Source organism: Camelus dromedarius, chromosome 23, assembly GCF_036321535.1.
Source record: "Camelus dromedarius isolate mCamDro1 chromosome 23, mCamDro1.pat, whole genome shotgun sequence".
NCBI classification, from domain to species: domain Eukaryota; kingdom Metazoa; phylum Chordata; class Mammalia; order Artiodactyla; family Camelidae; genus Camelus; species Camelus dromedarius.
This window is the reverse complement of record NC_087458.1, coordinates 23,277,194-23,287,637: the sequence shown is the minus strand read 5'-3', so window position 1 is coordinate 23,287,637 and position 10,444 is coordinate 23,277,194. Positions and strand designations below refer to the sequence as shown.

General features: G+C 42.6%; 1 protein-coding gene across 1 annotated transcript; it reads right to left on the bottom strand.

Moving 5' to 3' along the window:
* Nucleotides 1-5,826: 5,826 nt before the first annotated feature.
* LOC105099999 (large ribosomal subunit protein uL11-like) lies at nucleotides 5,827-6,474 on the bottom strand. Its single transcript, XM_064477648.1, is given in 2 exon segments — nucleotides 5,827-6,323; nucleotides 6,326-6,474. Coding segments are annotated over 2 exon segments (609 nt in total). The 5' UTR covers nucleotides 6,438-6,474.
* Nucleotides 6,475-10,444: the final 3,970 nt, after the last annotated feature.

The following is a 10,444-nucleotide window of genomic DNA, read 5'->3' as shown; positions in this document are numbered from 1 at the left end:
CCCAAAGGCTCCATCTCCACATACCATCACATTGGGGGTTAGGTTTCAGCATATGAAGCTTGGGGAACACACACACTCAGTCTACAGCAACTCCTTTCTGCATTCTAGGCTCCAGTCACACTGAACATAAAACCTATGGTGCTGCGCGGAACACACAGGTCCTCCTTCGCCTCCAAGCCCTTGTCACAACCATCCTCTTGCTCGGAACACCTTCTCTCTTGCTCTGCCTCCCCTCCTTCCAGGCTGACATTCTCACATCCTTCAGGTCCCACTGAGACGTCCTTCTTTGCTGGGGAGCCTTGTCTGACTAGGGTTGGCATCTCTGCTGTGTGTTTCATCTGTTTCTCCCCGCCATCCCCTCCTAGCCCTGATCATTAGAATTGCCTGTTTCCTTGTCTGCAGTAAAGTCCAAGAAGATAAGGAACAATCTCATGCTGGTCACTTACCCCCTAGGGTGATGCTTGGCACATGGTAGGCACTCAGTAAATACATGATGAATGAAGTACTCAGTTTCTCACCCATATCTAAGTTATTAAATAGGAACTGGGACTCTTTGGGGTTCCTTCCACATAGTCCTTGGGGCTTAGCAGCTTTCTTAGAGAAACTATGCAGAGCTAGCACATACAGGAGAAAATATTCTTATTATAAGGGATAATGAATTTATATTTATCTAAAATATTATTTATTCAGCGAAGGAAATAATTTTTAAAAATTCTCCTAGAAGTGAGGCTATATACCCCAGTCAGATTCACTTAGTGACATTCCTCCAATGAATGACATTTGGACCAGCCTTAGGGCATGGGGTCATAGTGCCATGACATCGTGGAGCATAGAAAATATGGCATCCTTAGTGAAAGAAGGGAATATTCTTAGGAAGCTTGTTCAGAAACCACGTCACAGCTGCAATGTCGGGAAAGGCAGTAAGTGTTTGCTCAGCATGCAGAGAATCTGTAACATTCATTCAGAGAGGCTCCCTGAAAAGAATGACCTCTGGCCAGCTCCCTTGTGATAACTGCCAACATTTATGCTTAGAAAAGAAACTTCTCCATCAGCTTGTGGTGCCCTTCAGTGTCCTCCAGAAACTGAAGTATGAGCTTTGTTTTTTGGCATCTTAAGTGGCTCCAGTGGAAATTGCCCTGATGTGCTAAATTCAGCATTAGAACAGCACTCCTGGGGATCTCTGCTCTATCTGCAGTCAGTTATTCCAGGCCGAGAGAACAAGGATGTGAGTGCCACTGAAATATGTGTATGCTCTCACGCTGTGCACACACATGGGCTATTTCTGTACGTGGTGGAGCCAGCGAAGTGGTATGCACCTTAACTGACTGACAAATGGGACAAGGAGGGAATAGAGAAATTCATCTTTGAGCTTTGTTCTTATGAATATATATTCATATATGTATGTCAAGTTGAATTTACACTGAATGATAGCTTTGAAGATTATGAAATGGATTATTATTATTATTTTACTGAACTATAGTTGATTTATAATGTCTTGTTAGTTTCAGGTGTATAGCGAAGTGATTCAGAATTACATATATACATTCTTTTTCAGATTCTTTTCCATTATAGTGTATTGTAAGATATTGAATATAGTTCCCTGTGCTCTACAGTAGGACCTTGTTGTTTATCTGTTTTATATATAGTAGTTAGTTTTTGCTAAACCCAAACTCCTAATATATCTCCCGCCTGCCACTTTCCCATTTGGTAACCATAAATTTGTTTTCTTTGTCTGCAAGTCTGTTTCTTTCTATTTTTTTTCTTTTTTGTGAATCTGTTTCTGTTTTATAAATAAGTTCAATTTGTACCCTTTTCTTTAGACTCCACATATAAGTGATATCATATGATCTTCTTTCTGTCTGACTTACTTCACTTAGAATGATAATCTCTCAGTCCATCCCCATTGCTGCAAATGGCATTATTTCATTCTCTTTATGGCTGAGTAATATGGCATAGGTTTTTAAATAATTGCATTTTTATGCTGAATATGTCACATGGCTATTACTAACCAGTCTGCTTTTCTGAACAAAGCTTTAACTAGACGTGCTGGAGTTGGTTTTCCTCCACGTGATGACTAATACTGACATTGCGTGAGTTTGGTGAAATCTCTCGCCTTTCTGGTCTCCCTTTGATTGGCCCCCAAATGGACAAACTCTGCTGATACCACTGGGTAATGAAAATAAAGAGCCAAGAAGGCCCATCCCTGTGGACGACAAGCTATGAATACAATGGATTACGATGATGAGAGAGAGGGCAGGAGAAAAATTAAAAATAAAAAGCTCAGATCAGATTCTAAGCCAATAATGAAGAACAGCTAAGATGAAAGTTAAATATGAACTGCTATGATGAAAGAACATGAGAACGTATACCCTGAGCAGCCTGGGAGGGAGCTCTCCTGCTACGATCTTTTACACAACAGCATTTACAACCACCGCTTGGTGAACCCTTACTCTGCAGGCGCTGTGCCAAATGTTTCTGCTCGGTGGTGCATTCATCTATCCATCACATGTTAACTGAGCACCTCCTACATTGCCACTAGCGGTACATTGTCTCATTTATCCCACAACAACTTTGTGAAGATATCCATTATTATACAATCCCTTAACAAGTGAGGACACTTAGCCTGAGAGGGTCCGAATCTGGATCGACGTCTCACAGCTAGCCAGGGGAGGCTCTGGGACACAAATCCAATTTGAATGGCAAAGCCTGAACTCTCCACCACTACCCTGTACCATACCCATGAGCCTTGTGCACAGTTCAGCTTCTCATGCCTTTAACAGCAGGTAAGGATCCTGAAAGAGGAAGAGGCAGAGATTTATTCAAAATGTCTATTTAACAGGCACCTTGGTGTTTTGCCATATATCATTTCATTTCAGCCACATCACAGCCTGGTGAGGTACTTTTTAGACTTCATTTTAAAGGTGGGGCTCCTGGAGATTCAGTGATGCTTTTCCAAATACAGTGACTGGGAAATTGCAGAGTTAAAACTAAATGCAGGTTTCACTTCCTATTTCCTTTCCCCTGGGCCTTTGCTACTGTCCAGAACGACTGAGGGAAGGAAACTGTATGAGGAAACATAAACAGGATTGGGACGTGTAACCCGGAGAGGAGGAGGCTGAGTGGCTTCATGCTTTCCTGTGTTCTAAGAGTTTAAATGAGTCTGAGTCAGGCATGTGTGTTACCATCAGGAAGAATATCTTGACTCTAAAATATTGGCATGTATTTCTGTAGGGAGTCTGAGGACTGACTGTAGCTGCAGAATAAATGCGTCCTGCCCCAGGTAAACAGAGAGTCGCTGGCCTCCTGGGTACCCTGTGGAGTCTGATGTGATAGGGGATTTTTGTCCAGCGCTTCAAGTGAAGCGCCGGGGGTCTGTAAATCAGAGAGCTGTATGCCTTGGCCTGAGTCTCCTGGCTTAGACACTGCTTCACCTGCAGGGATGGATTCCTTCCAGGAATTCTTTCCAGCTCATCAGTTATGTGTCTGAATGTCTGCTCTTGTTCAGAATGTGTCTCTCAAACGTTTCCACCAAATGGCAGGGGGTGCAGGGTATGTGTATGTGAAAGTGTGTGTGTGTGTGTGTGTGTGTGTGTCTGGGTGTATGTGTCCCATTGCAAGTATGAAGTGTTTTTTGAAGTTTCTCATGCTTTGTTGTAAAAATGAATACAAATTTGAATTTTATTTCATAATATTCAATAACGTAAGATTTGTGTTTGTTTAATATTAAAATAATACTTTAGTTTTTATTTTTTTAGTTGAAATATAATTGGTTTATAAAATAGTATTTTAAATTGCTTACAAAACAAAACTGGTGTTAATTCTGTGGCAACCTGCATGGTTCCTGGGCCTACAAGTGCTCCAGTGTGAGAAGCACAGGGCTGCATTTCGTGAAGTTTCTAATTCTGATGTTCGTACCTTAATGCATCCTTTTTCCCTATGGAGTTGTGTGGCTTAGTTTCTCAGTTCCCCCTGACCTCATGATTGAGTGGGGACCCTGCATTCAGGGTAAAGGAGCAGTTGTGGGTTTCACAGCAGTTGTGGGTCCTCAGTTAATCCCTTGCCGATGACTCACGCAGAATGCTTCCTGGGCCCTTTACAGCATCTTCAGGGAAACTGCAGCAGTTCACATTTATCGAGTGTTTACTGGATGTCAGGTACTTTGCGGGTTTGTTTAATCTAATTTTACTCTTACAATAACTGTCTGGGGAAGGTTCTGTTATGATCCTCATCTTATAGATGAGGAAAAGGAGACATGGAATAACCTGCCCGAGTCCACACAGCCTGCAGATGGTGGAGCTGAGAGTCACACGCAGGCAGCCTTCTTCTGCCTGCGTCCCCTCGGCTTTGGGGCTTGGAGGACACTCCCAGCATGTGATGGCTTTTTCTTTCATTTAGCAGGTGTGTGAGTCACCTTTGCCTAAAGGAGCTGGATGTGGGGTTATCCACCTGCCACCCCACTCATCCGGGTTCAGGGAGCAGGAGTAAAATGGGAGGGGGAAGGGAGGAGAAAGTGGGGCCACCGCTGCCAGCCCAGGGCTGATGAGGAAGAATGGAGTCATTCTTCTTCTCAAACGGTACGCTCACTTTCTAGTTCTGGCAGCAAAAGTAGGTGGAGGTAGGGCAGGTCTGCAGGCAGCCACATGTGTGGCATTTAGAGGAGCCCTTCTATCAGGGCTCATACGCAGGGTTCCTTGGTCCCATAGAAAACCAACACAGTGTCCAAACCTTCACTTCCAGGAATGTGGTCAGAGCAACCGTCCCCGCATTGGCATGGGTAGCTCCTGGTGCCTGTGCCAGGCTAATTGTCTCTGGCCCTTGGACCGTGTTTTCCGGCACGCATCCTTCCTGATAACTGGAACTGCTGACAGGCACATGCTGCTCTGCCTCTTGCCTGCCATCTGGCTCACCTGAGGGAAGGGGTCCCAGCCTTGATGGCCAGTCTCTGGCCGGGGCTGCCAGCTCCATATCTCCAAGGCTGGCTCCAGGCGCTGGCTTTGCTGGAGTTAAGAGGCTGCTCTGTACTCACCCTTCCCCCTGACTCCTTCCTGGAGCCGGAGCTACAAGATGCTGGCTGACTAAAAAGCGCCTCAGTGCATCAGATGTTTCTGGAAATGCAGGTGCAGACATTATTCAGTCATTCTCACTGTGACTAAGGTTTTTTTATTTTGAATTGTGATTGAATGTTTTTCTGTCACTGTCCAACTGGAGAGGGCCCCTTAAGTATTTCTAGGCACCTCAGTTTAACAAGGCATGCAGATAATTTGTGTGTGTTTATCTTATTTATGTCCAACATGGCATCCCTTTATCCGCTCTCTGCTCAGTCCCCTTAACTCATTGGCTCAACATTTCTTTTACTTTCTCTAGAAATTCCCTGTCAAAGTTTAATTCTGTACTCAGGCTGTGAAAACTACTGGGTACAGTCTGCAGATAGGCTGTTGCTGCTGTAAATTTAAGAGGTCCATTCACTTATAAATAAAACTTTATTGAGCTCTTGTCATACATCCTGCACTGTGCTAGGCATTGTGGGTACAGCAAGGACCAAAGCACAGATGCTTATTGTTCCCACGAACCTTCAAATCTGTGAAAGTGTCCAGTAACAGCTGCACTTCCTGCCTACCTGTTCCTCTGAGGACATGTTCCCAGTTAAAGCCCACCCCCGTTTTCCACACTGGCCAATCCAAACCTTCATAATGCTTCTTCAGTCTCTCACCAAATGCTCACCGTGATCCCTAGCAGTTTACTCCCCAGAGAAGTCTCAGTACCCAGCACCCCCCCCCCCCTTTTTTGGTTGTCAAATAACCCTTGGTTAAATAAGTTTCTTTGCAGTTAATTCACTGGGCTTTCCACCACACCGCTGTTGATGTCACCTTTGATGCTGTGAGGGTGGTGGCCATCAACATTGCAGCCCACAGACTGGCCAGTCCCCGGGATCTCTTTAGTGGTTCCAGAGAGTTCTCTAGCTAAGGACGGGCACCGCACTTGTCCGGCAATGCTGACAATCTCATCAAAAGTGAAGCGTCCACTGTGCTTCATGTGTTTCTGCTTTTTTCTGTCTCTTTGTGGTTCCTTGAGGGCTTTGATGATCAGGACAGAGGCAAGAGGTTCCACCTCAGTCTGGGCCTGTCTCTTCTGAGTGGTCAGTTTCACTGTAATCCTCAGACCCTTCCAATCACCAGTTGCCTTGGTGATGTCATCACCAACCTTTTTTGGAGACAGACCCAGGGGGCCGATCTTGGGGGCCAGGACAGAGGTGGCACTGACTTCCCCAGGGATGCACCCCAGGTATAAGACTTTGATCTTGCTGGGCTGTCATGGTGGAGGTGGCTGGTGTCTGTGTGATGAACCCGAATTCGGGACAACTGAAGAAAGTTGCACCTTGGACTCCTTTGAGCCAAAAGCCAAAAGCTATGTCTCTTTTTGTACAAACTTGCCTCCATTGATGCTCATCTTCACCCCCTTTATCCCTTCCTCTTAGCTAGGCTTGACTTTGGCTTCTATCCTCTGGATCCCATGTGACCTGCTTCTTTTGAGATTAGTACCTTTAGTAATTGTATTCCTTTTCTGTCTCTCCAATATCTCCATATGAATCGGCATATAACTCTCTTTTGTTGTCCACCCTCAGCCAGTACTGCAGCCCCAAGTGCCTCACTGGAGTCCCAGCTATCGTCTCTGCTCCATTTTAACAACTTGGGTGCGTAATTAGTTACGGATATGACATCACAGTGGGATATAGTATTGATTAAAAGCTATATTGAAAAAATGTTAGTTGATTTTGTCTTTCAAAATATGTTTATTGCAGAAAAGTTAGAAAATATGGTTGAGTAAGAAAAGGAAAATAAAATCATCCACAGTCTCATCACCTAGACAAATAATTACTGCTCACCTATTGACAGACGGCCCCTCAGTGTGTTTTCTAAGCTTTTACTTTTAGTTAAGGAATGGGATCAAGCCTGGGGGATGTCTCAGCTGCTGGGCTGTCCCTTGCAGGAGTAGCCAGTCATTGAATCATCGTGCTCGTGGCTTCATGGCAAGCCTGTCCTGGATCTAAGTGGGTGTTCACATCTATCAGAGCTAATCTGGTGGGTAGAGATTAGCAGAATTGTGAGCAGTGATGATGCTTTTGTTAGACGTCACACTAGGGTAGCTACTCCTGGTTGAAGCAAGATCCTCTTTCTGACATTTGGAAAGGAGGGCAGAGACTGGGGGAGGAAGTTCACAACTGTTAGCAACTGGCCAGGGCTCCGATTCTAGTGGACAGTTGGAATGCAGAGTAGGACTCAGGCAAGAGGACAGGACGCTGGGGAACGGATAATGTGAAGACTGTAGCCATTCCAGCAAGTGAGAGCCTATGGGACCCACCATGGCCCTGCAACCAGGACTTGGGACGCCAAGACTAATTTCAGTCCCCCTCCTGTTGGGGATGGTCGCTAATGTGTTGTCCAAATGAGTGCATTTTGTTAAAAAGCAGGAAGACTTAAGCTGCCAGGTTGAAAAACTTAGTAACTGTAGATTTGTGGGGCTGGGGAAGGCAGGGACTGATAAATCCCAAACCTTTTGGAATGGGGAGATCCCACACAATCTATTTCATTCCATGACCCATATAACTGTTGTATGCCATGTGTCCATGTAAAATAATTAAAGCTAATTAAAATTAATTTTGGTTGGTGAGTGTTTGAAGAGTTTCATAATAACTCTTGAGATAATTAGAGATGCTTTGGGATGTCACAAAAGGAGCATTTGGAATAACTGGGCTAGATATTTAAACCAGAGATGTGCAATAAAGCCTAGCAACAGAAAGATAATTCTGTGGTTGAAAGAACACTGGAATGGGGGCTAGGAGTTTGGGGTTGTAATCACAATGCTGGTAAACTGGTCATCTAAAAACAATCTGACCTTGCAGCATTTGCCAGTTTCTGTGGTGGAAATACTCCCATCGTAGTGGATTGCAAATTACCGATGGCTTGACTACTGGCTCCCATAATTCCTGAATATTTAATAATCAGTTCCTGTAGCCCTATGGCAGGCAGGTCCGGCACATCAGTATAATCCTGATGAGCTTCTAGGTAGCTTTGTGGTATTGGGTAAACTACTTCATCTCTCTGAATCTTAGTTTTTATCATCAGTGAAGTGAAGTTGCTAAAATAACCTGCAAGGTCCCTTCTGAAGTTAACATTTCAGTAACACAGCTGGTGTCGTAGGGCAAGACTAGCATCATGTTATAAGCCGAAAGAGTTATGTCAGATTTTCATGCACGTTATTGTGAGCTATTGGAACATATAATTTGATATTTGAATCTGTGTCTTAATCAGCCATATCTGATTCCTGCTGTCAGTGTCTGTGTCCCTCTCCAGTACCTCTTCCCAGGAGGACTAAACATGGCAGCGCAGCCATTAGTGAGCCAGACTCATGGCCCACCCGTCGGGTAAGAAACCGTGACCCACAGTCAGAGGATTCTACACGCAGTTGTCAGGTTCTAGGAGTCAGTTGAAGGGCTGAGACAAAATCTTATAGCCTAGGTACCTTACCTATCTGACCATGAGACCAACCGTGGCGGTCTTCCCTGGACTGGGAACAGCATGAGAGGTTAATTTGCTCAAAGCTTTCTGAAGAAAAGGGCTGTGTCCTTCATATCTACGTGTAATATCCTGACACATAGTAAGGACTCAGTATTTGCTGAAAGAAAGAATAAACCATTTAGGATTTTTTAGAGCAAATTCTGAGTGTTATTTATATTTCCACCCAGCTGTATTGAGATATAATTGATGTATAACATTATGCAAGTTTCAGGTGTACAGCGTGATGATTTGCTGAATTTTAATTAATCAATTAATTAATTAATTAATTTATTTTCCATTCACTTTTTAATTTTTATTTTTAAGCTTTATTGAGGTATAACTGACAAATAAAATTGTAATATATTTAAAGTGAACAACATGATGATTGATATATGTTTACATTGTAAAGGATTACCACAATCAAATTAATTAACACAACCATCATATCATATATTTATCTTTTTTGTGTGAGAGCTCTTAAGTTCTATTTGCTCAGTAAATTTCAATTATACAATACAGTATTATTAACTGTAGTTGCTGATTTGCTGAATTTTAAAATGTTAATTCAAAAGCAGACACGTGCTTCTCTGTGTTTACCTGAAGAAATGTATTTTTCAAACAAGAGAGATTATATTCTTGTTGTAATAGAAGAAACTTTTCAGTGCCTTCAGTTCAATATTGGGCACTTAAATTTGCCTCCCATCCAATTAACTCAGCTGATACACAACCAGAACCCAATGGAGAGAAACACGAATGAGAAAAACCCAAACCAGACAAGCCGGGCACTGACTACCCACCAGAGAGTACTCTCCTGCCTCAGCCAGGGGAATTAACTCATCTCTTGTGAAAGGAAAAGATAATACTTAGTTATAGAGCATACATAATTATAAACCATGTGCCACTTCACCAACATTTAAAGGCATATTTTGTTTTATATCGCTTCACTTTATTGTGTTTTTTACAAACTGAAGGTTTCTGGCAACCCTGCGTCCAGCAAGTCTATCGGCACCGTTCTTCCAACAGCACTTGTAAACTCCGTGTCTCTATGTCACATTTTGGTAATTCTGGCAATATTTCAAACTATGTGTTATGGTGATCTGTGATCAGTGATATTGGATGTTACTATTATAATTATTTTGGCATTTTTTTAGCAATGAAGTATTTTTAAATTAAGATACAGACTTTTTTTTAGACATACTATTGCACACTTAGACTACAGTATAGTGTTAATGTAACTTTTTAAAAATTTTTATTTATCAATGAAGGACTCTAAATTCTATAGTGCTTAACAATTTTCAAAAGTTTCACACACATGATTTCATACAATCTCATAACGACCTTTTTTCCCCCACCTCCTTAATTCCCCTCCCCTCTTCCCTCTCCCCACTGGTAACCACTAGTTTGTTCTCTATATCTGTGGGTCTGCTTCTTTTATGTTATATTCTTCTATTATGTTATATTTATGGTTTTTTTAAATTCCACATATGTTTAGATTTCATATGATATCATACATGTAAGTGATATCATACAGTATTTGTCTTTCCTTTCTGACTTACTTCACTTAGCGTAATGCCCTCCAAGTCCATCCACATGGCTGCAAATGACAAAATTTGCTCTTTTTTATGGCTCAGTATTCCATTGTGTGTGTGTGTGTTTGTGTGTGTGTACACACCACACCTTCTTTATCCACTTATCTGTTGATGGACACTTAGGTGGTGTCTGTCTTGGCAATTGTAAATAGTGCTACTATGAACATCGGGATGCAGGTATCTTTTTGAATTAGTGTTTTGGGTTTTGTTTTTGTTCTTTTTGGCTATATACCCAGGACTGGAATTGCTGGGTCTTATGGTAGTTCTATTTTTAGTTTTTGTGAGAAAGCTCTACACTGT